At 40.3% G+C, this 27,854-nt stretch overlaps 1 protein-coding gene across 2 annotated transcripts in view; it reads right to left on the bottom strand.

Annotated features, from left to right (window-relative positions):
• Positions 1-27,854, bottom strand: part of MAST4 (microtubule associated serine/threonine kinase family member 4) — a 198,992-nt gene that overhangs the window by 94,772 nt on the left and 76,366 nt on the right. The window contains exon 1 of one of the 2 annotated variants that reach the window (XM_066339020.1): positions 8,026-8,234. The exons of the other annotated variant lie outside the window; for it this stretch is intronic. Within the exon in view, the coding sequence (XP_066195117.1) occupies positions 8,026-8,117 (92 nt within the window). The 5' untranslated portion in view covers positions 8,118-8,234. Of the gene's footprint in view, positions 1-8,025; positions 8,235-27,854 lie in introns of those variants that run through there. 2 annotated transcript variants of the gene reach the window in all.

The raw sequence follows: 27,854 nt of genomic DNA, 5'->3' as shown, positions 1-27,854 counted from the left end.
GCAAGAAGGTACTGGCCTCCCGTTACACAAACCTCTCTGTGTCCACCAGGCACACCAGTAAGTTCTCATGTTCCATTACAGTTCAGTTTGGGTTTGAAGAGGGAAGGTGTTGTGGTTTTGAAAACAAACCAAGTAAGAGGTTCTAAGTCAGAAATAAAATTTAATGAGAAGAAAAGGAGAATAAAATAGAATAAAATAAAATGAAATAAATACAAAAAGAAAAACCAGTGACAGAGCCAGAATAAAACCTGATCAGAGTGATGGAAACAGTCCAGACGAGGTGGTTTTTTTGAAACAGAAATCTTGTAGAAAGGTCTGGTAGCTCTGGTCCTCTGGGAATCCAGTGGCTGCTTTTACTGTTTCAAATTCCAGCTTATATCCAGGTGAGAATGCTTGGCTCTTCCCCATGGGCGGAGCATCTCACAATGGATGTTGAGTTATGGAAGAGGGCCTTGATGGCCCATTAAAGAGAGAGATAACTCCCGGAGGGAGTTATCGCTGAGTCATGCAAAAGGCATTGATGGGCCATTAACTGAAGATGGTGATAGAATACATCCTAAACTACAACTCAGGACAGAAGGTTTCGTGGTTAAAGCACATGCTTAAAAAAACCACATGATCTTAGGATTACCTTTGTGTTCTATCCTTGAGGTTTCTGTATATTTTCATGTAGGAATACCTTTCCAAAACATTCTAGCATCTCATCCAAGAAGTGATAGTAGTAACAGTAGCTCCAAAAGGATTTTAAGAGTAGGAAAAATTTAAATCAGAAGCCAATTCATTACACTCAGATTTATTAAAGGAAGTTCAAACTACTATACTAATCTTCCCCACAACTTTAGGATTTAGAATTAATGCTTAAAAACACAATTTTGAAATGTATATAAAAAACAAAGTAAACACCTCTTACAGAAATCCATATCTGATGAACAGCTTTAATAAAACAAGTAATTATCATATAAACTCCTATCCTTCCAAGCATGCATGAAAAGAAAATGCCAACAAACCCAACAATAAAAGCACTGCAAGCTGCTTCACATATCAAATCTATCTCCTGTGATAGGTGGGATTCTGTTCATAAGCCTACTACAAATGTCATACAGGAATTGGGCCCAGCAGCCCAGAGAGGAAAGAGAGAAAAGGTGATGTTCCCAAATACATGCAAGAAAGCAACCAGAGAAAAATAGAGAAATCTACCTACTACAGCTTCAGTTATGTGTATCTTGAGTGCCTCTTAAAACAATCACAGGTGATAAATACCAGCATTCAGCAAAGCAACCTCTAATTTATTAGCTTTTTTAAGGTGATCTTCCAGACCAATCCAAAATCCACAGAATTACCTCAAAAATTGAATCCTTACCCTTTTACTTACGATTTAATCTGAATATTTTCCCCCTTATTTCAAAATGTATATACTAGATTAGTTTGAATTAGTCTAATTTTTTTTTCCACTTCCAACCCTCCTGCTATGAGCAGGGACACTATATATACTGATACATATGAAAATCAAAAATTAAAAAAAAAAATATTGACATTTTCTCTCCAATCTCAAAACAGCTAAGTTTATATTCATGTATGTCTGCATAAATCAATGGATAACAATTTCATCAGCTAAATAAAAAATATTCAGACTAATCTAGTTCCTTATTGACAAAAAAAAAGAAACTCTTTTTGTTCTACAACCAGCCATCTTACTGCCTCAAGAGAAATTATGGGTTTTTTTTTTAAATTCTGGGACACATTCTGGATTACTATAATGGAGTATTAAGAGAACTGAGGGTATATACATTTTTATTCAGCAAAATTATTTCAATGTTTAACACTTCACATTGTTTCAGTAAATTAAGCAGCAACAGGAATGGCATTCCTTCAGTCAACACCCTTGACTTTACACAGGACTACCTTAGTCTACCCATCATTTAATAAAATAGATTATATGTGGTTTTGACTTTTCCATACTCACTTGGATGTTAATAATTAAACCAGTGTAGTTAGAAGAGACAGACTCTTTGATTATATCTATCTATCCACACATATAAAACCATTTCCTTAGCTGTAAGCAGTGCCTCATTTCACATAATTGTCAACTTTTTTTTCAGGGAGGAAAACAAAATTCACAGTGGGTAGCCTCTTAAAATTTTTTCTTTGAAACATTATTTTAAACACAGGTTAAGGTCAAACGATGGGTATCAAAAGCTGTAAAATTTCATAATGACCACAGTGAATTTACAAATATTCAAAGGAAATAAATCCTCTGAAAGGTTCTCAAGAGAAAATCCAGGAGCCATCACTGGATGCAACACAGACTGTTGAATAAAGCTGTATCAAAAATACGTGAACTTTCTGATCCTCCTCAGATATGCTTCTCTTCTGGTGCCATCCCAGTGTTCCTCCTAACAAATCTAATTCCTACTAAACCTGTTCTAATGACATGTAACATCACAGCACTGATGTAGATCTACAGCCTAGATATTGGGACAATATACATGTAAACTACTGCACACAACAATCAGTTTTACATCACTTTCAGCATGATCCATTTAATGCACTTCACTTAAAATGCTCAACCTAAACCAGTTATCAGTATCTTCATATTCTAAACACAGTGGCTCAAAACACTGAGTGATTCCACCTCCGTAAGTAACAAAATCAATACCATTTCTGCACAATGACGTAACAAATTCAAAGAATCACAGAATGGCTAAAGCTGAAACCTGAGGAGCACCACAGTGGCTCATCCGGTCCAACTTCCCTGCTCAAGCCGAGTAATCTGAGAGCACATGGCACAGGACTGTGTCCAGGCAGTTCCTGAGTATCTCCAGTGAGAGACTCACACCCTCTCTGGTCAGTCTGTTCCAATGCACGGTCACCTGCAAAGTAAAGAGGTTCTTCCTCATGTTCAGGTGGAACTTCTTGGGCATCTTGGCTCTGCACCTTTGAGAAGATCCTGGTCCATTCTCTTAAAAACTATCCTTTGGATATTTATACACATTAATGAGGTCCCCTCTCAGTTGCCTCTTCTCAAGTCTGAACAGCCCCAGCTCCTTCAGTCTTTCATCTTAACAGAGATGCCCCAGACCCCTCATCATCTCTGTAACCTCTGCTGGACCCACTCCAGGAGCTCCATGTCTCTGCTGTCCTGAGTAGCCCAGAACTGGACACAGCACTCCAGGTGAGGCCTCACCAGGGCTGAGTACAGGGACAGGATCACCTTCCATGACCTGCTGCCAAGCCTCTTCCTAATGTCCCCAGGATCCCATTGGCCTTCTTGGCCACCAGGACACACTGCTGGCTCATGGACAGCTTGTTGTCCACCAGGAGCCCCAGGTCCTTCTCCTCAGAGCTGCCCCCCAGCAGGTCAGCCCAAGGCTGTGCTGGTGCCTGGGGTTGTTCTTCTCCAGGAGCAGGACCCTGCACTTGCCTTTGCTGAATTTCAGATGGTTCTTTTCTGCCAAAATTCATCGGAAACCTACCCTGAAATCCATTCTTCTGACCACAGTATTTCCAGCTTTGACAAAGAGCTACTAGAGCCATCAATGGGTATGTGTATCACAAGTTGGTACTCAGCTTATCACTAACAAAGTTTGAAGCGCTCTGGCAACAGGAGCAGCAGAAGAGGCAACTATTAACAGATGTATGCATGAGCTCCTGTGTGCTTAAAAAAACACTTGAGAAGGATGAGCCGAAGTCTAATACAAGAACTGTAATGACTGCAGAACATCAGTAGCACATGTAAACCAAAATACAACAGTGAATCCCTGTGTGCTGTGCCTAGACCATGTAGCATGTCAGAACAACCACAGTTGATGAAGGGGTGTCTGAACTACCATTCTTTAAATTCTCTGAGTAAGAAAAACAAAGACTGTCTCCCCTATTGTGTCACAGAAAATATTGACCATGACAGTGGAAATAAAAAACCCACAATCAGAGCTTCTTTCAGCATATTCCAGCATTTTCCTACACTTTTTTTTATTTTGTTCACATATAAACTTCCCTCAGGCTTTCTAAAATAAGATCCTTTGGTTACTTCTTAATGATCTTGATATAACTCTAATAAAATAACATTTTATCAGAGTGAAAATGAAGCAAAAAATAGCAGTAAGACCAGATGAATACAGGCTGAAGCTAAGGAATAGTGTTGGCTCATTTATACTCTGAGCAGAACTTGAAATACATTAACTGCCTGAAGAAAAAGATTGGTGAATTAAACCAACCAAAATAAAAACAACACATTCAATTTGACAGTGAGACTGTAAAACTACCCCCCTAACCGACAGTCTTTACTGTGAATTAAGGAAACACAATTACCTAGATACATTAACACTTCACTAGGTAGTAGAGAAAACAATGGGATCATTGGTCCAGCAGATTAACTTCTAACAAAACATATTCAATGACAGTGTGTTTGGAAGCACAGATAGTCTGCACAGATGTACCTCTTAATCCCCTCACTTCTCGGATAGCAATCTTCTCTAAACTTACTCAACATCTATTAGAATAATAGCTCCTCTCTCTTCCATGTAGAAACTAAGGTGAATAAAGAGAGTTGAAAGTCAGGAAATGGTGACGCTCTTGAAATTAACACACTCCTAAACATACATTAAAAACAATAAAAATACATCAAAAAGAAACACTTTTTTAAAAGTTTGGACTGATGTTTACTCTTATGCAGAAGTAAAATAACTCCACTGTAACACAGTTTCAGCTGACATCAACATAATTAAACATAGGTATTCTTACATTATCAACTTGACCACGTTGAACACCTGTTATTAAAAATAAAATCCATTTGCAATATACTTTTAGTATACTATAACAACACAGTTGAAAACCAAGATTTACATAAAAATAAACAAGCCTTCACGTCGTTATTTTAATATCACTGTGCCTATTCCAGCTACCAAACTAGACACATTCAAATAACCTGACTTCCAGGCAGCATGCTGTCCCAAAACCAACAGAACTAGAATGAAGTTTAACTACTCTGTTCTCTATTTCCAATGAAAGTTATAATTTCCCATCTTTTACAGTTTTGGAAAGGTTATGAACTGTCCCAACACATATTTGATGACTGATGAATATTTTAATCTCAGATCATGAAAGACTCACCACCACCTAAGTGACTGTAAACAAATAAAATGAAATTTCAACGCAAATCATCTATCAGTCTATGGCTCAGATGCAACTGGGCAAGCATTCATGAATTTCGTGCCTATGGGGAAAAAAAAATCCCACTCTGACTCAAAGGAAGAACAATTGCACTAACATTGTCCTAGTGCAACTACCATTAAAAAAGCAAGAGAAGAGGACACACACAGAAAGGATCACTGGCTTGTAGTTTTGTAAAAGATACACAGACAAAATCAGACACAAAGAGTGCAAGTCTCAGAGAGAACCAAATAAGAATCATAAAACAAAGCAGAAAGTAGTGATTTTTCCACGTGAAAAGAAGTGTACCTGTACCTATTTATCCAGTGGCTAGACAGCCATTTCCCTAAGTAGATATCCACACATAGAGACCCTCTCTCTATCACTCTAGCTCTCTATATGGTGGGACACATATTTCTTCACTGTAAAAGCACATGGTATAATCCATGGCACTTACAGTCTCAAGGATTTTAGTAACAAATGCCTCCAATTTATAATTGAAGGCAATTTTTCTACCTGCCAGCCACCCTCAAAACCCACTCTGCTTGAAAGTCAGGCTGTGATAGCTCTTATTCAGGTATCGCTTCCCAAAGAGCTGCTGCAACTGAAATTCAGCTAAGTCAACCACTGGAAAACCTGAAGGAGGCTCTCTTCATTCTTTACTTCTTAGAATCTCACCGAGATATATGATTATGTCAAGTAAATCTGTATGAAGACACAAAATCCATAGTCCTAGCAGACAATTCTCATGATCCCAGGTGTTAAGAAAGTAGGGTAGTACTCACAGAAACAATAAGGTCTAGCAGGCCACAAAAACCTGGTAGCAGAGGTAAAAATAATTGAACAGACAAAAGGAACATAACTGAGAGGCAAAAATGCCCAACCAAACCATAAAACGTTTGCTCTTAATCTGGGAAGGAGTCCCAAAGCCAACTGCGGATACAGCCAGAAAGAAACACTTTTTCAGAAGTCTTCTTGAAGCACCAAGGCATGCACCAGGCTAGACAAGTTTCATTAGGGCGTGTAACTATTAAGAAAAGAACATCACTTGAATCAGTGGACCCACAACTTTCACTTAAGCCCAGCAGGAGATTCAGATGACAGGAACTAAACTCCCTTCAAATCTCACTCCTTGACCTGCTCTTTAGGCATCTAAAATGCCTGGGAAGCTACACAACGTGAGTGGCTACCAGCAGCAGCCTCAGAAAGAAAGAGAAGGTATCCTGTGGTAAATTAAGTTAAGTAAGCAGCTGTCCATCTAGTTTTTAAACGCAGCTGCAGCTATGGCTGACTGGGCCTGTGGAGATAATGCAGGTGAGACACAGCACAGAACACATAAACCTGGCTAGTAACTTAATTAATCCAAACCCATTTCTACAGTACAGTTAGGAGAATCCATGCTGTCCAAGCTCGGTTTTATGCTTCTGACAGTTTTACTGCTCGTTAAGTTTTATATCTTACATCAGTAAATGAATTATGAGTACGGGGGGCAGAGGGCAGGTCCACCTTTCAGAAGGGAGCTGAAGAAGTGTGTGGACAGCCTTCCCCAGGAGACAAACCCAGCAGAGCACTGAATATGCTTGAAAAGCAAGAAGACATTCAAATATATTTTTAAAAAAGCCAATAGCACATACTTATTTCATGCTTCTTGTGAGACCTATGAAGCTTCTCTCCTTCTTCACCAGCCATATTATAAAAGGTGCTTCTAGGTCTTCACACAGTTACAAACCAAATTTGAAGAACAGTGAAGACAATTTGGAAAAAAACCTCTACATGTCTCAGCGGAAAAATCTTTAAGGCCTATTTCACAGTTAATACTGTGCAAGAGTCAAAAATTATTTACAAGAGAGGGATAATAATGATAAAGTAATTCAGCATTTTCAGCTACCCCAAGGAGGAGACATAGATATTTACTGCAGGAATAGTTTTTTTCACTGCTGTCAAACAAGCCTCTTGTTTTCCTTTTTTTAAACTTTCTTCCATTAAACAGACAGTAATTTTCTTCCTTTTGAAAAAAATTCAGACCATAAATATCTAAAGCTTAGTAAAAGCCAGCTTTGCTAAGCCTCTATCCTGCTTACTTTATGCCACCTTTTTAGCCAGCAGAAGAAACATTTTACACACGTTCTCCAAAGATAATACATAAGCCCATACTCAAGGTAGTCTCACAGTCAGGAGCACGTCATCATTGAACGCCACACCTGGTGTGTCTCAAAATGGCATGTGGGGTACTAGTGCATAGTTACAAACGTCTATACATTTTTTCTTTTCTTTGTGATAGGAACATAAATTTAACAGAAGGGGTCACCACAAAGAAAAAAAAAATATATTACTATGACATGAAAGCTTGTCAGTCTTTTGCCCACTGACGGCACAACTCTTTAACTTTTACTCAGCGTTTACTATTTCCTTTTTTTCCTCCTCCTGACAATAATGAAAATACTACAAAAACAAAAAAAAGGGCCGTTCCTGTACTAACAAATGTAAAGCTAGCCTGTTTTAAAAACGGTTCCTTATGCAAACCTGCCCCTTTAAGAACACCGAACAAAATAGGCTACCTCGAGTTGTCCATATAAAGAATATCTGTTTCCAATAAAAGGTCGAATACTGGAGAGCAAGTAGGAAGCGTCTTTAAGGGGGGAAAAAAGGAGGAGGGTAGAAAGGCTGGACAAAAGAAAGACTTTATAAAAGGAAGCAGCGCGCTGCGCGGAGTGCGGTTAGAAAAGCCACCAGGAGGGCCCCGCCAGGAGAGGCTCCCGGCCCCGGCAGCCGCAGAGCGGCGGAGCTCCGGAGGCCCCAGCGGCTCCCAGGGGCGCTTCTGCCGGGCGGCAGCAACCCAGCCCCGCTCCCGCTGCTGCAGCGGCCCGCCCGCCTTACCTCTGCGTCCGGCGGAGCCGGCTGCCTCGCCGCAGGTGGGGCAGCGTGAAGTCGGAAAGGAGCGTCCAAAAACTGGGACTCGACGTATCCATTTCTCTGCCTTTGAAAGCTTAGTAACTCAGCGCCATAGTACGACGAGGAAAAGGAGGAAGGGACAGCAGCCCTGGGAAAGAGAGCGGGAAGGCACCCAGCCTCCGAGGGGGCGGAAGGAGAGCGCAGAGATAGCAGCAACCCGAACCGACCGAAACTTTTCCGTGCGGCGAGTGCCGCCCCGCCCCGGCCATTGGCGGCCGCGCAGAGGCCGCGCCGCTCCGCCCGCCCACCGCGGCCCGGGGCCCCCCGCCCACCGCCCGGAGACCGGAGACCGGGGCCGGAGAGCCCCGACTGCCCACCGCCCGGAGACCGGGGCCGGAGAGCCCCGACTGCCCACCGCCCGGAGACCGGGGCCGGAGAGCCCCGACTGCCCACCGCCCGGAGACCGGGGCCGGAGAGCCCTGTCCGCCCACCGCCCCCCGCCCGGAGAGCCGTGTCTGCCCACCGCCCCCCGCCCGGAGACCGGGGCCGGAGAGCCGTGTCTGCCCACCGCCCATCGCCCGGAGAGCCCTGTCTGCCCCCCGCCCGGAGACCGGGGCCGGAGAGCCCTGTCCGCCCCCCGCCCGGAGACCGGGGCCGGAGAGCCCTGTCCGCCCCCCGCCCGGAGACCGGGGCCGGAGAGCCCTGTCTGCCCCCCGCCCGGAGACCGGGGCCGGAGAGCCCTGTCTGCCCCCCGCCCGGAGACCGGGGCCGGAGAGCCCTGTCTGCCCCCCGCCCCCCGCCCGGAGACCGGGGCCGGAGAGCCCCGACTGCCCACCGCCCCCCGCCCGCCCCCGGCACAGCACAGCCCCCGCGGGCCGGGAATTGCTGGGACTCCACGTCCCCCGGACGTGCTGGGAACTTTCAGTTAAGGAGCAGTGACTCTCGGTGCAGTGCACAGTGTACGTGTGTCACTGCGGGGCCGCTGCTGCTCCCGGGAGAACTGACGGTACAGGTACTTAATTACCATTTGTCACGCTGGCTACCTGCCACTCCAGACATCAGGCGTTTTCCACGGAAAGCTGGGACACCCGCCCCCCTGCACTGCCAGCCACCGCTTCCGGGAAAGCTACCCTGAAGCACAGGCTGGCAAGAGAAGGGTACAGAAAGGCTCCGAGTACCTTTCCCACTCATAACAATGACCTAATCCCTCAGGTACTTTGACTCATTTCCTCCCCTTCTTCCTTCCAACTTTCTTCCTTTGCTTCCCTCTTTGCTACTACCCAGCTGCCTCCCAACTCAGCTGGTTTGCTTTTTTGACTCCCACCACCCAAATATTCCACCTTCACTCCTCATTTTAGCCTCTACTGACTGCTATCCTCAATCTTTTTGTACCTAATTCCAGCAACCAGCCCTCTCTTCTCTCCCTCTGCAGCTCTGTCTAGACTAGCATTTTTCCTCATATCTCTGCAGTATGCAAATAAAAGTGTTTCTAAAATTACTACTCTACTACCTTGTCATTCCATAATGTCTTAACTCCAGATGTTGAAAACAATGGTGGTCAGGTACAGAAAAAGATACTGAGGATTCAAAAACTAGGAGGTTTCTTTTAAAAACTAAAAAAATTCCACTTGCTTTTTTGTTTATCTGAGGGTCACAGCGCAGAGCTGGAAGGACTCACATGACACTTTGGATTAGACAGCTTCCATTAGACAGCTCTCACCCTATTTAGCACCAAAGACTTTAGTAAAAATCTCCAGCAAACACCATTTACTGTCATGCCACAGAAAACATCAGTGTAACATTGATCAAACACAAAAGAATAATCAAACAGTTCCTTAAAGACATATTAATTTTAGACAAGACCATTTCCATGTAAGAAGGGAAAACAGCCTCATCTATGTCTCAGGTCAGATTTTCTTGTACAAGGAAGGGTGAAATAGCTGCAGAAGCTGGTACTCAGGCTGATGTCCATTTGTGGCCCACGGGAGGGCACTTCCCAGCGTGACTGCTCTTTTTATACCTCTCCATTAACACTGAGTATTCACATCTACTGCAGCCACTAAAAGAGAAAACTCTCATCCATTTATTTTCACTTTGAGGCATGCCTAAGCATATTGAGCATGAAGTTTTAAAGGTTCACATGAGTGCAAGCATGGCTGGTAACACTCCTTCCTTAAAACTGCATAAGAAGGAAATTCTCAAATCTCTACATAACTACCAAGAAACACCTCCTCCTCCTCCATGAACTCTGTAACTTTATCTTCTCTGTAACATACACAAGTTCTTGCCTGTAATCAGCATGTTTGGAGAAAGAACTGTACACAATCATGAAACCAGAGAATTATATATAACTCGTATTGAGAACAGCACTGGGTAAAGATTAAAAACATCTTCCACCTATCACACAATTTCAGTGTCCTCACTGCCCTCAAGTTCTTCTCTCGCCTCATTACTCTATCTAAGAGGCAGTTAGAAGTAAAAAAAAGTATTTCAGGTTCCACAATTCAGTCAAGCACATCACTTGTGGGGTGACCACGGAACATGAAGTTCAAACTTTATTTCACACTAAGGCCAAAAATTACCATTTTTTTCTGTTTCAAGCCCAGGACTGAAACTGAACTTATGATTTCTTTGTGAAAATCTCTACTACTTTATAAAAATGATGTGAAGTCAGGCATTCTGAAACATACCCTAAAAGCTTTTAAAAGTTAAGCAAGACTAGCCTATCATGTTGGCAAAGACTCACCAGAAAAAAACAAGACTGTTACTTGCAAGTGGACAAATTCTGATGGAAAAAAGTTTAACTCTTCTGTCTACAACCAGACATGATTATACCAAAAGACATTACTCAGACTTCATTATCTGAAAAGCTGGATTTTTGCAAAAGCAGAAAGGAGAAAAAATAGGATAGCAGAAAGGATAAATTCTAGGCAACTGTTTCTGTCCATGTATTCTGTACCAACAGAAGGTATCATATTGTCACAGTTTTAGGAATGGTGTTCCTCAACTTAGTGGTCTCACTGAGACTCTACTAACCATAACACACTCACTTCCCTTTCCCCCTCCTCTCCATGCCCCTGCGGCAGGGTGGAGACAAGAACTGGAGATACAAAGCATAAAGATTACAGGTTTAGATAAGAACAATTTACTGGAAACAAGAAGATTAAAGAACTAACAGTAACAGTACCAATAATAAAGGAGTGTACAAAAAATTAATGATTTGCATGTGAGTTCTCACACCCCTGAGAATACCTGATTACTCCCTCCACCAACCCCAAAAAGACCCTTTCCCCCCATCCCCAGAAAGTCGCATGAGGCGGTATAGAATAACCTTCCTGTCCCAGCCATGCCCCCTTCTGGGTACTGCAAAATTTCATACTGGCCAGAACCAGGACACATAATCGTATCAATCAGCAGCAAACACTGTTCACTTCAAACAATGATGGTCAAATCCCTTGCAAATCTCTGTCTAGATCCTGTACAGACTATCCACAAGCAATAGCTTCCCAAACTCCATGGCCTGTAGATCCAAACATAACTTCACCTTGGCTTTCTGTGCACAATTACAGGCACACACAGTGATGCTCAACAGTCACACTGTTTGTAGCATGGGCTACAAAGCAAGGAAACTTGAATTATTATTTTTCTGACTTGCTTGCTGGACATATGCATATTAAGGCACTACAGAGACTTTGGCAAAGCTATGAAAATGAGGGGAAGAGCTGTAAGAAGTCCAGCATCGTCCCGCAACAACCTTAGACAAATTATATTCTTCATAAGGCAAAGCAGAGGCCTTATCCTTTTAGGAGCCCATGTAAATGGTGGTGAAGACTCTGCAATACCCGTCAATAAACGACAATCCTCCCTAAGTGGTGCCTGCAGTTTGTGACTTTCCACGACACAGAAATGCCTGATTTCAAAGCAAACACCTCAAGAGAGAGTGAGGTTTTGCAAGCTTGTTAACACTACACAGATGCTGAGGACACCTTCTCTCCCAATTCAGTGAGCTGAATCAGCTCAATGAAGGACATCCTGGGACCAGACCCAATACAAGGGACACAGATGGAATGAAGGATCAGGCAGCAGGACTACTTCTTTCTCAGTGACTGTCTGTTGTGGTTTTGAAAACAAACCAAGTGAGAGGCTCTAAGTCAGAAATAAAATTTAATGAGAAGAAAAGGAAAATAAAATAGAATAAAATAAAATAAAATAAATACAAAAAGAAAAACCACTGACAGAGTCAGAATACAACTTGATCAGGGTGATGGAAACAGTCCAGAAGAGGTGGTCTTTCCGAAACACAAATTTTGTAGAAAGGTCTGGTAGCTCCAGTCCTTTGGGAATCAAGTGGGTGAGGGCTGCTTCTACTGTTCTAAATCTCAGCTTATATTCAGGTGAGAATGCTTGGCTCTTCCCCATGGGCGGAGCATCTCACAATGGGATGTTGAGTTATGGAAGAGGGCCTTGATGGCCCATTAACGAGAGAGATAACTCCCAGAGGGAGTTATCTCTGAGTCATGCAGAAGGCATTGATGGGCCATTAACTGAAGATGGTGATAGAATACATCCTAAACTACAACCCAGGACACTGTCCCTAAAATTGAGGCCTCTTTCACTATCAATACTGATAATGCTGCTTACCCTTTACAAACACAGGGTCAACATATGTATTTTCTCATGTTCCATAAGCCACTGCAATTTATTTATCCCTGCCATGTAGAACTGGACAAAAAAAACCTGACCAAAAAATAAATGTTTTAAAAATATGAAAACCCCAATTAGGAACAGATCCCAGCCATATTGATAAATGCATAGTTGACAATTAGCTATAATTTTCCTGCAACAAAATGTTATTGGCATGTTCAGCAACTTTCCCTCAGTATGTAACAGAATTCTCTAGTTGTCAAAAATAAATAAAATAATGAAGTTAAGAATCTGCAAACATGTTCTTAACAGCATTTATTGCTTAAAAGTTATGCACTATACAGCCACTTGCAAAGTAACACGCAACTCAGGCAACTTCATCTCCTGGGAGATGCTTTACTATAGAACTTGAGTGATGAGTTTTATTTATCACAAAGAGTTACATAAGCTAGAATGTAACGAAACAAGTCATAAGTATCATTAAGTTTTCCCTTTCATATTCACTTGAAGATAAAAAAACATCATATCACTCAAGTCAGAAAAGATCCTTAATCTACCCTTGCTTTGAAGAAAATTACATTTCCAAAAGCAAACTTATAAAAAGCATCCTTAGAAAACTCTCATTCAATATATAGGACAAAAAAATTTCAAAATGTCAGTATTTACTTCACTAATTAAAAGTAACAAAAATTCTTCCCCAGTAACTTTTTAATTGTGTAACACTGATTACTGATTTTAAATGCCACCATAAAATACTACTTAGGAAGTTGAAAGTGCACGTTTAAAACACAATGCCATACCAATACTAAATCAGTATTTTGCACATAATATTCTAATGCAAAAGTTATATAATCTACCATCTTCACACTGATAATTACACTAAAAACACTGGAATTTTTAAAAACATATTAAAATCTTGAGATGTCACTGCCCAAAGGCATTACAAAATGCTCAAGTCTCATTAATTTTTATAGGATGATGTACACTGAATGCAGTTTACCAGCAACAATCTAGACAATAGAGAGTTCCTTTGTGATACTAAGACTAGTAAAATCTTAAAAGCATAGGCCTCATACTGAAAAGACAAGTAAATTTGTGAACCAGGAAAAAAACCCTGGTCACCTTAAGGCACCTTCTCTGTTTTCATGGGCCAGGAAGATTATGAAATCACACCTTTTAGCAACGAAGAAACGATTCTCACTTCATCGACATCTTAGAAGAACAATAGATTATAACTGAGCTAACACATTCCTCGAGGGGAGTTTGTTTTGGTTTAGGTGAGTCTTTTTAGTAAGATAATTATTATCCGATGACTAATGAAGGAACTGGAGAAGCTGCTCATTCAATTATTGCTATTTTCAAAGTGCCTTGAAATAGTTGGAAGTTATTACAATGGTTGAACAAAGCTGTCATGCCATAATACTCCTTGAAAAGGACAAACAGGATATTAGCTGCTACCAGTACTGAGTTCAGGTACAGTAGCTTACTTAGTATCATGTGAGACAGTCAGCCAAAAAAATGTTTCAAGTAAGATTTAAGAGTCTGGTCATTAAGCATCTCAGCTGAAAATACATTGAGACATTTGTGAAATATTCTAAAAAATCTCCTAACAGTGTTGTAGTAAGTTCACTACCACAACAGAAAAAAATTATGCATAAGGGAAACATTGAAATTCACCTACAGATTGAAGAAAGCAACTGTAGATTAAACATTTCTAGTAGATCATACAGGTTTGTGTTTTTCATTTAACACAAGTAAAATTGCTATCAATAAGCTGGAAAAAAATATGATATCCTTTCTACCGAACAAGACATACGAGGTAAGTAACCATAGGGACAGGATAATTTATTATTGGATAAAGCAGCCTTATTTGAACAATATGCAATATAGCCTTGCCAGCCCATCAAGTCATACCAAAGGACAAAAGCACCCCTCAGTCATAATATACATACATATTGTATAATCTATCAGGAAAACAATTCAGGTATTATCATAGATAAATAGCTAAGTAAGAGGTTTTTATGTGATGTATAGATAAAATAATAAATGTCCCTCAGTTCTACGAGCAGGAAAATCTCTCATGTGAGCAAGGAGATGATATAACTGAGCACTAGGAGGCCAAACTTTCTATCTAAAAAAATAATCACACTTCAAACAAGCACTAGGGGATGGATTAAAAAAAAACCTAAGCGGCAGACAAAGTCTACAGCCTGTGTTTTAAAGGTTGTAAAACTAAAAGATCTCACTAGTATATTCAGTGCTTAAGATGTACTAATTAATTGTTACCACTGCACCTAATTACAACGATTGAAATCTTGCTCCCCCTAGTGGTTCATGTCGGTGTTTATTACCTCCTAGTGACTGCACAGGATTTTCACTGTGGGACGTTCGGCGTAAAAATAAGTTGAAGAAATCACAGCACAAAAGAATACTTTGTGGGTGTACAATAAACGTCTGCCAAATTTCTAAGTTTTCTTAGCTGTGTTTATAAATACACATAAACACTATTACTCTAACCAGTTTTGAAGTAGCATGCAAAATACAAAAAAATATCTCCCACTGCTCAAGCTTATTATAGCTCATCTAACATAAACACATTTAGGAAAAGCAATGGCTCCAGCATCTCCCTCCATTTCTAAAAGGTTCTAAAATTATGCACAATATATTTGGAAGTTAAATATGTGGTCTATCCATCTGCATCAGAATTCACATCAGGCAGCACTATTTTTAATCCAGCATTTTGCTGTCTGTAGGGGAATAAGCCAACCATGCTAACAGCTATGCTGCCTATTTACTCCGGCCTAGAGATTAGCTTCTCCTTTTGAGCTAATTTAGCAAAACAGCTAATGAGAAAGTGTAAAAGAACCATTTCCCATTTCTATCACTGAATTTTCATTCATCTTGGCACATAGAGCAGCATTACTACATTTCAGAAGTGCTGCTTTAAGCGGCAAACAAGTCCAGAGAAGGTCAGAAAACATCTAACAAAAACGCCGTAATTTTCCAGATACCATGATGCTTGGACCTTGACTTCATTTACCACAAATACCAGGGGGTGGGGAGAGGAATACTTGTAAGTATTAGTATTATTCTATCATACTTTGTTTGTTCTTCAAGTACATTTTGCCAGCACTCAACAGCATACTAAGAGGATCACATCATTTTTTCAAGTTGTTAATTAACCTTTTTTTGTGGCTGCAGTACCACTGATTTAATGTGAAGGTGCTGTGTTATGCAACAGATGTGAAAAGAGTAATAATGAAGTTTTCAATAGTTCTGGGCACTCCTGTGAAACAATCACCACTTAAGACTTATTTCATTGCACTGGTTACATTCTACACATTTATACGTTCTCCCAATGTCACAAACATCCAATTGTATTTTTATCAAGCACCTGTTTAAGTCAACAGCCATAGCTTATGTTGCAAATGGCATTTTTAAGGGTCAAGGTCCAATTTCTAAATAATTCTTAAGAAAATGTGAATACAATCACTCTTCTAAAACAGTTATATACTTAGAAACTGCCATCCGCTCCAGATCACAGCTGCATTCAACTAAGCTGTATTTTTTGAGTAAAAAATATTACTGAATTCAATTTAGAAAATCCTTTTTTTAATAGAGAAGCCTTTTTAGGTTTTTTACACCGCAAAGTTAAAATTTTCTGACATTTTAAAATAACATAAATATGGATAAATCAGACTTACAGCACACAAACTTTCTCTGTCTTTTAAAGATGAAAATATTCATAATCTAATTTTCTTTATTACAGGAAACAGACAACGTAAAATAGAGTTTGAAACACATATGTAAAAACAAACAAACAAACAAACAAACAAACAAACAAAAAAAAAAAAAAAAAAACCTGTTTAGCATTTGTAAGTTTATCTAGGTTTGTTTCATCTTCATAAATTTCTAATTGTGGAAAACTGAGTCCAAAACCCACAATCTTCAAAAGGCAGTTTAAGTGCCTTTTATCCTGCCACCACAGCTTTCTAGGTTGAAGAATCGCAAAGAACATACTCCTCTGAGAGAAATACTACCCCTTATATAGAGCCATTTCCTCATGTTCAGCTCTGCCCCAGGACATCTCAGTGCCGTACTGACAGATTTGAGTAACAGACTTCAGGGACTCTCTGTTTTTAGTCAAGTGAACTAGGAAAAAAAATCCAGCTCAAGTTTTGTTTGATAGCTTTTAGTCCTGATAGATTTGGGAAAGATGTCAACATGAGCTGTAACTGTCTGCATTCTTACAACACCTTTTGGGGTACAGGGGACATTAGCAGAGGTCAGCACAGTGAAACTCTCAAGTCTGTCAAAATCTGAACAGATCAACTCCTGTGATACTGAACTGAAAAGTATTTATTCAGTATAAATGCTGTCTTTAGTGAGACAGAAAACTTCCTCAGCTCTAATATTTACATACTGAATGTCCTAAATTCATCACCCAATCAGAACAAGACTAGTAGTTACAGATCCTTTATAGGTCTCTATAGAGCAAGAACATTACAGGCTCCTCCCCAGAGCTGTGCACAGAACTCTGTTTACTTCCCGTATTTTAAACACACAATTTTCTTTAAAATCATGATTTATATGACAGTGAATGAAAACCAGGCACCAAGAATTTAGAGCTTTGCAATATATATACACCCAAGTAGTTGCATTTTCTGAGCTTTCCCTGCACTCTTCTGGCTTCATGCTTCAGTTAACCTCTGTGATGGACCTGCTGTCAGCAGAACGGTGTGAGATGGAGCACCCCATGCAGTGCAAGCTGGCAAATTGGATCCCAGGTACACAGGAAGTTGAAACAGAAAACATTATCTTTAGAAGAATATTATGTGAGCTACCCATTAACACTACCCTTGGTATTTCAAAGACCTGAGCACACAGCACTGCAAGTTTACAATATTCTTAAATCAATTTACAGGTCACCCTTAATGGTCTCCTCCTCAAAAGCCTAAACAATAAACAATCATAGATGTGCTTCAGCACACGCTTCTGGTTTAAATCTGAACTTTTGAACAACCACAATTATACTCGGCACATACTCTTATGTGTAAAAACATAAGGGGTTTACTAAACAGTTAACTATCAGACATGCAGATGATATGGCTACCAAACAGACCACTGAAAGCAGCAGAATTAACTACACAGAAGAAGGGAACCTTACAGAAACAAAATTAAAAGCAGGCATCTCGAATTGCAAGACTAGTAAAGATCATTCTAGTTAGTTATGCTTATAAAAACATGACAGAAAATTAGCAAAATTAAGGACAAAATACTAAAAATTACCTCATGGCTAAAGTGCCTCAGGGTCTAAGACCTCATGTCATCTACTTATTTAATCTGTTTGTGCTTCTTGAGAATGCAGCAAAGATAATTCCAAAAACAGCTGTATCAAATGTTCAGACACTAAAAATAAGGAGGAAAGACAGAAGTAGACAGGAACAGGGAGATCTTCTCTGGGCTGACTGCTTTACAGATTCAGAGGTACTGAATGAAATCCTGCCTCCCTATAAGCAAAGACCATTTATGCATAAGTTGAAAGGGATTCAGATGAGTCAAGAAATAGTTTTAAGTCTCTCTGATATGCACATCAGGGAGAATGACAAGAGTCAGGGAGGACAACACGGTAAGTCACAGAATTTCACCCTCCACTTCCTAAGACAGACAAACACATTTCAGCTTATTTTTGTAGGCCTAGGAGTGCACATCAGCTTTCTCTAACGAGGAAGCTACAGTCAGCACCTGAATTGTCACCAAGATTGTAAAAATTACGCAAACCAAGAAGCCAAGGATCAGTACAACTCACACTAGCTGTTTTAGGCCTCCAGCATTCTGAAAAACTCTATCATAGTAGAAACGAGATGATTAACTGTTCAGCTTTCAAATAGCAGTTCCACCCACTAAGTGTCCTAATTTCTCTCATACCAGACAAACTGATTATTCCATTTGTGTAACTGCAAAGTATGTAAGTTTATGGAAATATCAATATTCTAATACGAAAGAGACTCTAAGTATTTATCACTGCAAATATGCACACTTCCTATACCAGCAATAAAAAAACTCCCCAAACCTATCTCAAAACCCCTTCACCATTCAATCAGCCTCTCCTCTGACCATCTCCAGTCACATCTGGACATGACTAACCATGAATTTTAATGAGCCTGAACTATGCAAATGTATATGGTTTGTTTCTTTTAAATCTTCATACTCATTTATCTCAGTATTTTGCTTTTTTCTGGTACAGGGCTCAGATCTTTAAAATTATGCAAAAAAAAATTCTGCAAAATTTAGTAATAACCATACTTAGCATTGAAAAAGGATTACCTCAACCTATTCTATAGTCTACTGTTCCTCAGCATCCACACTTACACACTTCTACATACTCACAAGAGGAGCAGATTTCATCAGTTCAGAGGTAGGCTGAGTGGAGGGAGCCTAAATGTTCTCTTGGCAAACAGCAGTATGAAGGTGGATGTGAAGGAGAAACACACCAGGCTGCTCATAATGAAAGACTGGCTTCAGGTGATATATATGTACATCAGCACTTGCCATCATTCTCTTCTATCAGGTACTACACCATCTTTTAGAAATATTTCCACATTCTTTCAGCTGGAGAAGTTCCACAGCATTTACAGCCTTCCCAAACTCGATAGCATGTGTTCCTATGTACTTGCCAACAAAACTACAACAACCAGTCTATAACTTCTAAAACACAACAAGAACTCCTTCCAGTGTTGTTGCTGCACTTCGCAGTCCCACAGACATGTCTTTTACAGTGTTTTTGTTGTGTGAAAGTTTAGGCCTGTTTCTGTCACCATTTACTTTTCTACGAAACTGCCTTCCTAGCCAAGCAGTATCATGCCAATCTCCCATCCAAGAACCCTTCTTGGAGCAAACCCCTTTTTCCTCTTTCAAGGTACACATTTTGGCTGTCAGACACTAATGTTTTGCTAGATAACCCTGAAGCTCGAACCTCCCACCGGTTTTGCTCTGCTGAAGTGTTACTGTGCTCAAGTTCCTAACTGCAAACCACCTTCTCTTTTTCCAGCCCAACCAGAGTCTTGCTGGTCTCTTTCTGAAGAGCAGAAAAAGAAGCCTCTGTCACTCCTGGCATGAACAGAGGGTATGCCATGATTCTGCTTGCTCTATGACAGCAGCTTTCTTACTGCTACGAAAAAAATTTTGCAGGTCTGGGTCATTTCCTCTCAGTCTATAACATTAACAAGCAGTTTGCCACAGACTGCCCTGTGGATTTGAGCACCAGACTGCTCTGGGACAAGCTCAGCACGTCACAGTGCTTATCAAAGCAAGATGTGACAACGTGCACCCAAGAGGTACGGGATCACAGGAACACTGACATTGTCACACCACACAGGGAATGGTTACCACGAACTGACCAACACACTAGTGTGTGAAAGCTGGGTTACCAGGAGATGGAGACAAGGACACCTTCAAGTTGGGGTCACTCCAATATCAGGTTCGTCAATGCTTGCTGCTTCCCATCACTATGCCCTAGCCCAGGAGGAGCTTCGAATACTCTCTAAGTTAAGTGGTGTCCCAGCAGTAGGTGGAAACATTTCCTCAGAGTTGCTCATGAGTACATTCACTACATACAGTATGAGCACTTGCAAGAGCCCAGCTGCATCTCATCTCATACCAGAGGATGGACACACTGGGGTACCTGATCAGTCTGTGTTGCCAAATCACGCCATGAGGTAATCCTCTCCCACAGCATCCAGGGAAACTGCTCTCCTGTTACAGGTCATGAAACCATCTGCTGAAACTTCTGATCAGGAGCACTGGCCTTCCCTGTGCTAACCATTGATGCATCTCATGGATCAAGACGGCAAACTAGCCACAACTGGCTTCAGGGAAAGAACTGTAAACTCTCAAATACAGCAGTTTAGGGATGTTCTCCAGTTTTTTACAGCTGCAAGGCATTGCCTCTAGGAACCTACACACGTACTTTGTTTCTGAAATGGTTAGTAGCAGGCAAGAGTAGAAACAAAATCTGTGAAAAACAAGAGTTCTGCTTCTGGGGGGTGCTCAGTTTCATGTTTTTTCATTCCTATTTACCACTTCGTTTCTATAACATTCATTTTTAAAAGGTTTTCAGAACTCTGCAGCTGTGAAACTGTCACTTCCATAGTACTCAAGAATAAGCCATTACCAAAGAAAGACACCCTAAGGGATCACCAACTTTCAGTGCAAAGCAATTCATCCAGCACAGCAGTGGAAACAAGTTGTGTTGTGTACAACAGAAATAATGAAGCCCTCACAAAAGGCCACTGCAGGGACAGCAGTGTGTTTTCAATATACACCTCCTTTTTCTGCATTCTTCACTTAAAATCTTTGAGAGTCTCAAAGCATTTCCTCTGCTGGAGGTGTGTGTTGTAGGGAAGGCTGATGCACACAGCACTGGTTTCTGTTCTGCATCTATTTTTATCAAGGTGTGATAAAATGATGCAGATGCAACATAACACTGCAGCGTTGGCACTGAGCAAGGTTGAGAATTTCCATCTCTAGAATATAACTGCAGGATTTTTTTTTTTCTCTGGCATCTCACACAAGCACCAGCTGAAAATTGTCACTGTACTGCAGAAACACTGCAGGATTTGTGATTTTTGGTGGAATTACCTCAGGAAATACTTCTGCGGAACACAAACCACTAATATCCCTACCAGATGAAATTAAAAAAAAAAAAAAATTACAGGACATTTGGAAGGTTACCCTAGCAGTTTCTCCTTATCTACAGGAACTGATTGGCAACAGATTACAGACACATTTTGGAGAGTAAGAGGACCTTGAATTCAAGATGTACTAAATGCATTCTTATCAAATCAGATTAAGCCAATTTTGAAGCCATACTACAAAAGTCTGAATTGTACACACAGGCTGAGGGCAGCTGAGGCTCAGCACATTTCAGTCAATACTAACAGATATGTCACCTGACAGGCAAAGCAAAAGCGATCAACAGGAATAGTCAGACAACCACTTATGATGGCTGCCAGTAGGTAACTTGCATGTCCATCAAACTCTGCAGTATGACAGCATAGGAAGATAGCAGACTGTCCATTTTCCAGTACATTCCAAGACCCACCTTAAGAGTTATTTTCGTATGCAAAATGCAGATCAATTGTTCAAATTTTAACCACCTCCTTGAACTGCAGTGATTTCTTAACACCACTGTGTGCAATTCCCAACTCACCCAGTCTATGTGCGGCCCCAAACAGAACTCCCAGTCAACCTCCCTCCTTTCCTACAACTACTGATTTAGATGTGGTGTATTTTTGTAAATATTAACAACTTATGCTGTGAGGTTTTTTAATTAAAATTGGGGAAAAAAATTCTACAGAGTAACGTCAGGTTTTGATTTCAAAATGGGACTGTACCAGGTCATCTGTGTTTAAGACCTGGATGGCATAAACATTTAGCGATTAGCTAATGAACACTTTACTAAATAAGCTGAGCAGCACATCAAATTATGGTAAAAGTAAGTATTATTATGAGGGAATATCTCAGTGGGAAATACTTCTGGAATATTTTAATTCTCTGTTTTAGAAAGTAGTAAAACACTTCAAGAAAGTTCACAGTTCACAGCCTTCAAACTTGTAAGAAAGACATTTTTAAGCAAAATTTTGAATAAAAAATTAAGATTTTAAGATTTAGCACTCTCCTGTTACAGCTCCACTGCAAAATTACTGTAATTTTCAGATTCATGTTACCTCCTCAAAATGCTTATAAGGCCCAGCATACTACATTCAAAATTTAACATTCAGTGGTAAACACAAAATACAACCCCAAAGGCTAAAAGATTTAATAAAACTAGCACACAAGTACTTTGGGAGGATTTTTATGAGAGTTGAGGGAGAGGAGATCAACAAACTGGCATTTAAAATGATTCAGATGAGCTCTGTGTCTGTAGCTTTCAGTTTACCAGAAAAATAACTGTCAGAACAACTTCCTTGATTTTTAAACCAAAACAAAACCCCACCCACCCAACAACACAGGATTAAAGCAAAGATCTCTAATTTTGGTAAGCTTTCTAGAATTCTGTCATCTGTCCCTGTAAGTGAGAGGGAAGCTCTTTTTCCTTCTTTACATGATCTAAAAATTACATACCTAAATCTTTCTGCAGAATATTATCAAGTAGTACAAGCCACATATTAAATTGAGAAAGTTATTTTTCAAGATAAAGTCATACAGAAGAATTCAGTTGGTCCTGTGAGCTTTTAAAAATGTCTTGAAGGCCTAATCTTTATGATACGAGAAAAACAAGTTTTATACTCCAGAAGCTTTGCAAAACATCATCATTACAATACAGCCTTAACCTCCTTGATTTTGCATCAGTGTGGGGCAAGTAAAACCACACCTTCTTTAGCAGCAGCTCAAAAAAAACAATCCACAAGGAATCAGAAATTCACATTCCTATATTCCTCTTGGATGAAAACTAATAGTGAAGATCCTCCAGGGGACCCCATGCTCACTGATGACACCTCTGCAGCTCTCAGCTGAACCCTCATTTACACTGGTGCAATGCCATTACAATACTAACATGCTTATGCACGTGTAGCGGAGTAATGTTCAACAAAATACTGATGACTCACAAGCAAAAATCCTCTCCTCTGCTGTGACTCCAGAGAGCTCAGGGAACAGAAAACTTTTTTAAAGTATTTCAAAAGCTGAATCTAGAATAGCACGCTTGAGCACACAAGAGATCACATCTGCTGAGCAAGGGGCTACTTTAACCTAACCAAGCCTCAAAATTCACTTCTACATCACAAAAATCTAGTATATGCAATGAAATTGTTTTTCACTTTCCATCTTCAAGTTTCAATGGGAACAGCTCTCCCTTTGACCTGTCACAAGTCATAATATGGGAGAGTATGGGAAAGAGCTGAGGAAGTGTTTTGTAAGGTTAAATATGTAGTCCCAAAAAGACCTAAGAGAAAACAGCAAGGACATAAAAATAACTTCAAAGCAAACACACTACTTTTGGAGGAGAAAGCCAAAGATTAATTTATTTCACCTTGAGAAACTCGTGCTTCATGGCGGATGTCCATGAATATTCATCAGATTACCTTGAGAGATGAACCAGCAGGTTTTCCTCATTTTAAAGGAAAATTTGAGAAACAAATAGAGCCAAGTGAATCTTTACCTCATCCACATCAGCCGTTCCCAAGGACTTCCCCTTTCAGGGTAACAAATCAACAGCTTCATCTTTCAGCATAACCTTAAGGTCAATGTACTTTGTACTGGTATCAGAAAACAAAGGTGGAAATAAATTTTAAAGAAAAATGTCTGCTTGAGAATCCCTGGGTATGGTGGCTATGTCACTGAGGAAAGGAGGGAAAGGAAGCACCCTCTGGCATGTACTCCTCACCTGTCTTTTATAAAACCTTAAGAAACCAAGAAGTAGCAGTTCCATAGAAAAATTACACAGAAGTAAAACTACTCTGAGACCAGAAGAGCCCAAATTTAACAGCTAACTCCCCTAACGACAATTTTGCTCTACCTTGAGAGAATCATGTCATGTCTCTGCCCAAGACCCTCCTCATCAGGGACTGAGTACTAGTTCTTCTTTTTCTGCAGTATTCCCTGGCTAGCTCGACTGTATGCTTACACCAGATTTAATCATTAACCAGCGTGTAAAACAGCTGTCACCTTGGCTTTTGCTCAGGTCTGAGTGGGCAGCTAGTGCTGCCAAAGGCAGCAGAATGCCAGTCCAAGAACACAGTGCCACTGCGTGCCCCCATGCTGGAAAGTGCTCCCCCACTCCCTGCTCCCTCCTGGCATGGGAGGGCTCTCACTCATGGTGGAAATTCAGCCTGGTGCAGCCACGCCATCACAGGCTAAAGGAGAAGAGGGCAGGAACATGGTTCTGCCAACAGGGTAAAGGACAGGACTGTGCAAGTCCCTGAGGCAGTTCTGCCCCAGCAGCCTCACGGCCACCCCAGCCCAGCGAACACACCGACACCATCCACACCACTTTCCTCCTGAAACGCAGGAATACTGACTGCTAAGTTTAGAAACAAACTATTGCCGACAGTAATGTAAAAACCAAACAGCAAACTAAATTCCTACTGTCCATTACATATTTCACATGGGTGTATATGCCCCACATGCCCACAAAGCTTCACACAGAGCCAGAAAACATTTAAAAGCTCTTTAAACGTGCTCATTTTCAGACAAACAAACAAAAAAAATCTAGACATTTTACTGTTCATTTTTCAACAGAAGCCATCCATTTCGTTGATGATTTCATAATACAGACCAATGGAGTTGTTAGAAAGTAGCTATTTTAAGCTTTCTGTCATTTGATTCTGGGATTAAGAATGTCATGGGGGGAAAAAAGGGGGTATAGACGAAGTGGAAGAATAGGAGCACATTGACTTTTTATTTCTGTATTTAGCAATTTGATATATGAATTTAGACAGCTTAAATAAAGTTGCATATAAAATTTAATATTTGAATTTTTTATTTGTATGAAATTATATTTTAAAGTCTCATATGAATTCTCCCTTTGTAATGGTTACTAACTCATATTATAGATTCAGGTCACATTTAAAGAAAATGCAAGTGTCAACAGTTTTTGGCAGTTCCCAGATATAAAAAGTTAATACTAAATACAAAAAAGTGGCCAAGCTATCTGTGACACTGACATTTGTTTTTCTTTCAATTCAGTGTCAACAGGATGATGTTTAATCCGTGTCAGTCATACTTCTAATTGCTGCTCTTGGTAACACGTATATAATCATTTGACAACATGACCCCATGTAAAATGCAGTGTTTACAGTGGCATCCTCACCAGCTTCCCAAAAGAGCAGATTACATTACTGAAAGGTATAGATAATGATCCTCGTTTGCCTTCCTGCCAACTCAGCTGTAGATACGATCAGGTGAACTGGATTTTCCCCATTCAGTACTCTACTGAAAAAGGGGCTTCTTTACTTGATGCTTTCTTTTTCAAACCTTCAGAATGAATCCTGTCTACCTCTTCAGCAGTCTAAGCCAGGTAGTAACATTTGTGTCTGTGCAATGCCTAACACTCATGCAATCCTCATGCTCCTGTGTAGCTCTGGTTCGTGCTTGACGTGTTTTGGTTTTCTGAAATTCCCTTCCCAAACAATTTTCTGTACACAAGGCACATGTTTTTCTAACTGCAAATTTGTTTACGTTCTTTCCCTAGGAGGGACTTCTTCTTGATGTCCCTCTGGTCTGACCAATGTGACTGAAGAGGTTGCTCTTTAAAAGGGAGACACATCCCCAAAATAAAGGAGTCATTTTCAGCCTTCTGAAGTCAGAAGCTTTGTGTCATTGTGGTGTACAACAGTGTCACTCCTGAGTAAAGGTTTTCTGGAAAATTCACAACAATCTTTTCTTTTTTCTAGAAGCTAAGAGTTTTCTATCAACTGCCTTGGAGATTTTTTTCCCCAGCCCAGTACCAGAGACATTAGTAAAGCAAAAGGTTGAATAAAAAGACTTGTTTGACAATCACCATTCTGTACTTTTCAAGTTCAAATGCATGCTGTTATATATTTTTTAGTTTACTATCTCCATTTTCTTTATCACTCTTACTAGAAGCTACTACAGCTTCTAGCACTCAGTCTTTCATCTTGGTTATTTTCAAATACTTGTCCCACTCCACTCCCCATTACTGTGACAAAGGACTCCAAACTATTCACAGCAAAGAAAAACACTAAAATTATGCTAGAAGCATGAGGATATTTAAGATAGTGGCTGTGATGAAGCAGGGTAGCTGTGCTCAATTATTTACATCATCATCTGTCTTTCCTTGCAAATCTGCTGCTTATAATTGTTAGTACTAAAACTGCACATACTTTTCCTCCAAACAGCAGTTGGAAATTTTCAGTGACTCAAACCAAAGATAAAAATATAATGGCAAACGTGTGCATGTCTTCCTGAGATCTGAAATATCGCTCCAACCCCCACCCTCTCTCAGAAGTAAAGAATGGATAGCTGGTACAGACCAGCAAGTAGGTATACCCATTCACAGGATGTTACTGTTTATTTTGAAAACATCATCATCATCTAGCTGGCAAAAGGTTCCCTTTAGACTACTACTGTATGTGACAACTGCTATAAGCAGAACTTCAACAAAAACAACCGCCCAAGGAGCAGCTGTGCGAGTCAAAGGCCACGAGGGAGATGAGCCAGCATGTTAGAGAGAAATACCACAGGAAAACCCTATCCATTCATTCTGGTACGGCTCCCATGTTAACATTTCTGAGTATAAGCTGGAGTCACTGAAGTAATTCCTCCCCTCCCACATACAGGAGTACTCCAAGCTAATGGTACAGAAAGTGCTAATTATTTACAAACCCTGAAAACCAACACATTTCATTTTTCCACTATGCTAGGTCAAGCTTAAGAATAACTAATAACTAAAACATTTGATGTTCAGTACACCAGCAGTCCTCTACAGCTAGAGAGAAATACAACACTCTGTTTCAGATTTAATCAGACTTTAAACATTTCCACTCCAGGGAAAAACTAACCATTCTGGCAGAGTCTTACATAAATCTCCGGACAGAACCTAAGAAAAATCCCTGTGAACTTTCACGTTTCTCAGCCATATCAAGGGATGAGGCTTCACATTAAACAGTATCAGTAATTTCCACTCTGTTTCTTCAAAAGGCATCTGAAAAGTCTGGTCCCAACATCCTCCATCACAGAATGAAAAGCTCAAGCTTGGCACTCTTGGGAGTCTCTGCCACCCAGAGGGGTAAACAAGGTCTGAGCTCTAAAAACACTGAGGGCTATGTCTATAGCACAGTTTGCACAGCAGCACATCCACACATCTACAGAGGCCGTTCCGTAGGTCCTCCAGGTCATACAAAATAGAAAATCTGTGTACAGCTTTTCTAATTCCACAAAACTGAAATTTTGGAAAAGAGTACATCCTTCACCACAAAGGGAAGTGATTTTTCTGGCTGTATAAAATAAAGAACCAATTAGAAAATGCTAATTTCACCAAGCATTCTACACCAGCTCATGATTTTGCGGGTAATTCATCAAACGAACATCATAAAAGTGTTTTCACTGAGGAAAAAAAGTGTACTTATTTAAATCATACTGAAAATTGCACAAATAAAGGATGCTCATATCACCTTTCCCTACCAAAACAGAATATATAAAAAACTACA

This window comes from Sylvia atricapilla, chromosome Z (assembly GCF_009819655.1).
Source record: "Sylvia atricapilla isolate bSylAtr1 chromosome Z, bSylAtr1.pri, whole genome shotgun sequence".
NCBI lineage: Eukaryota > Metazoa > Chordata > Aves > Passeriformes > Sylviidae > Sylvia > Sylvia atricapilla.
This window is presented reverse-complemented; position numbering and strand designations above follow the sequence as displayed.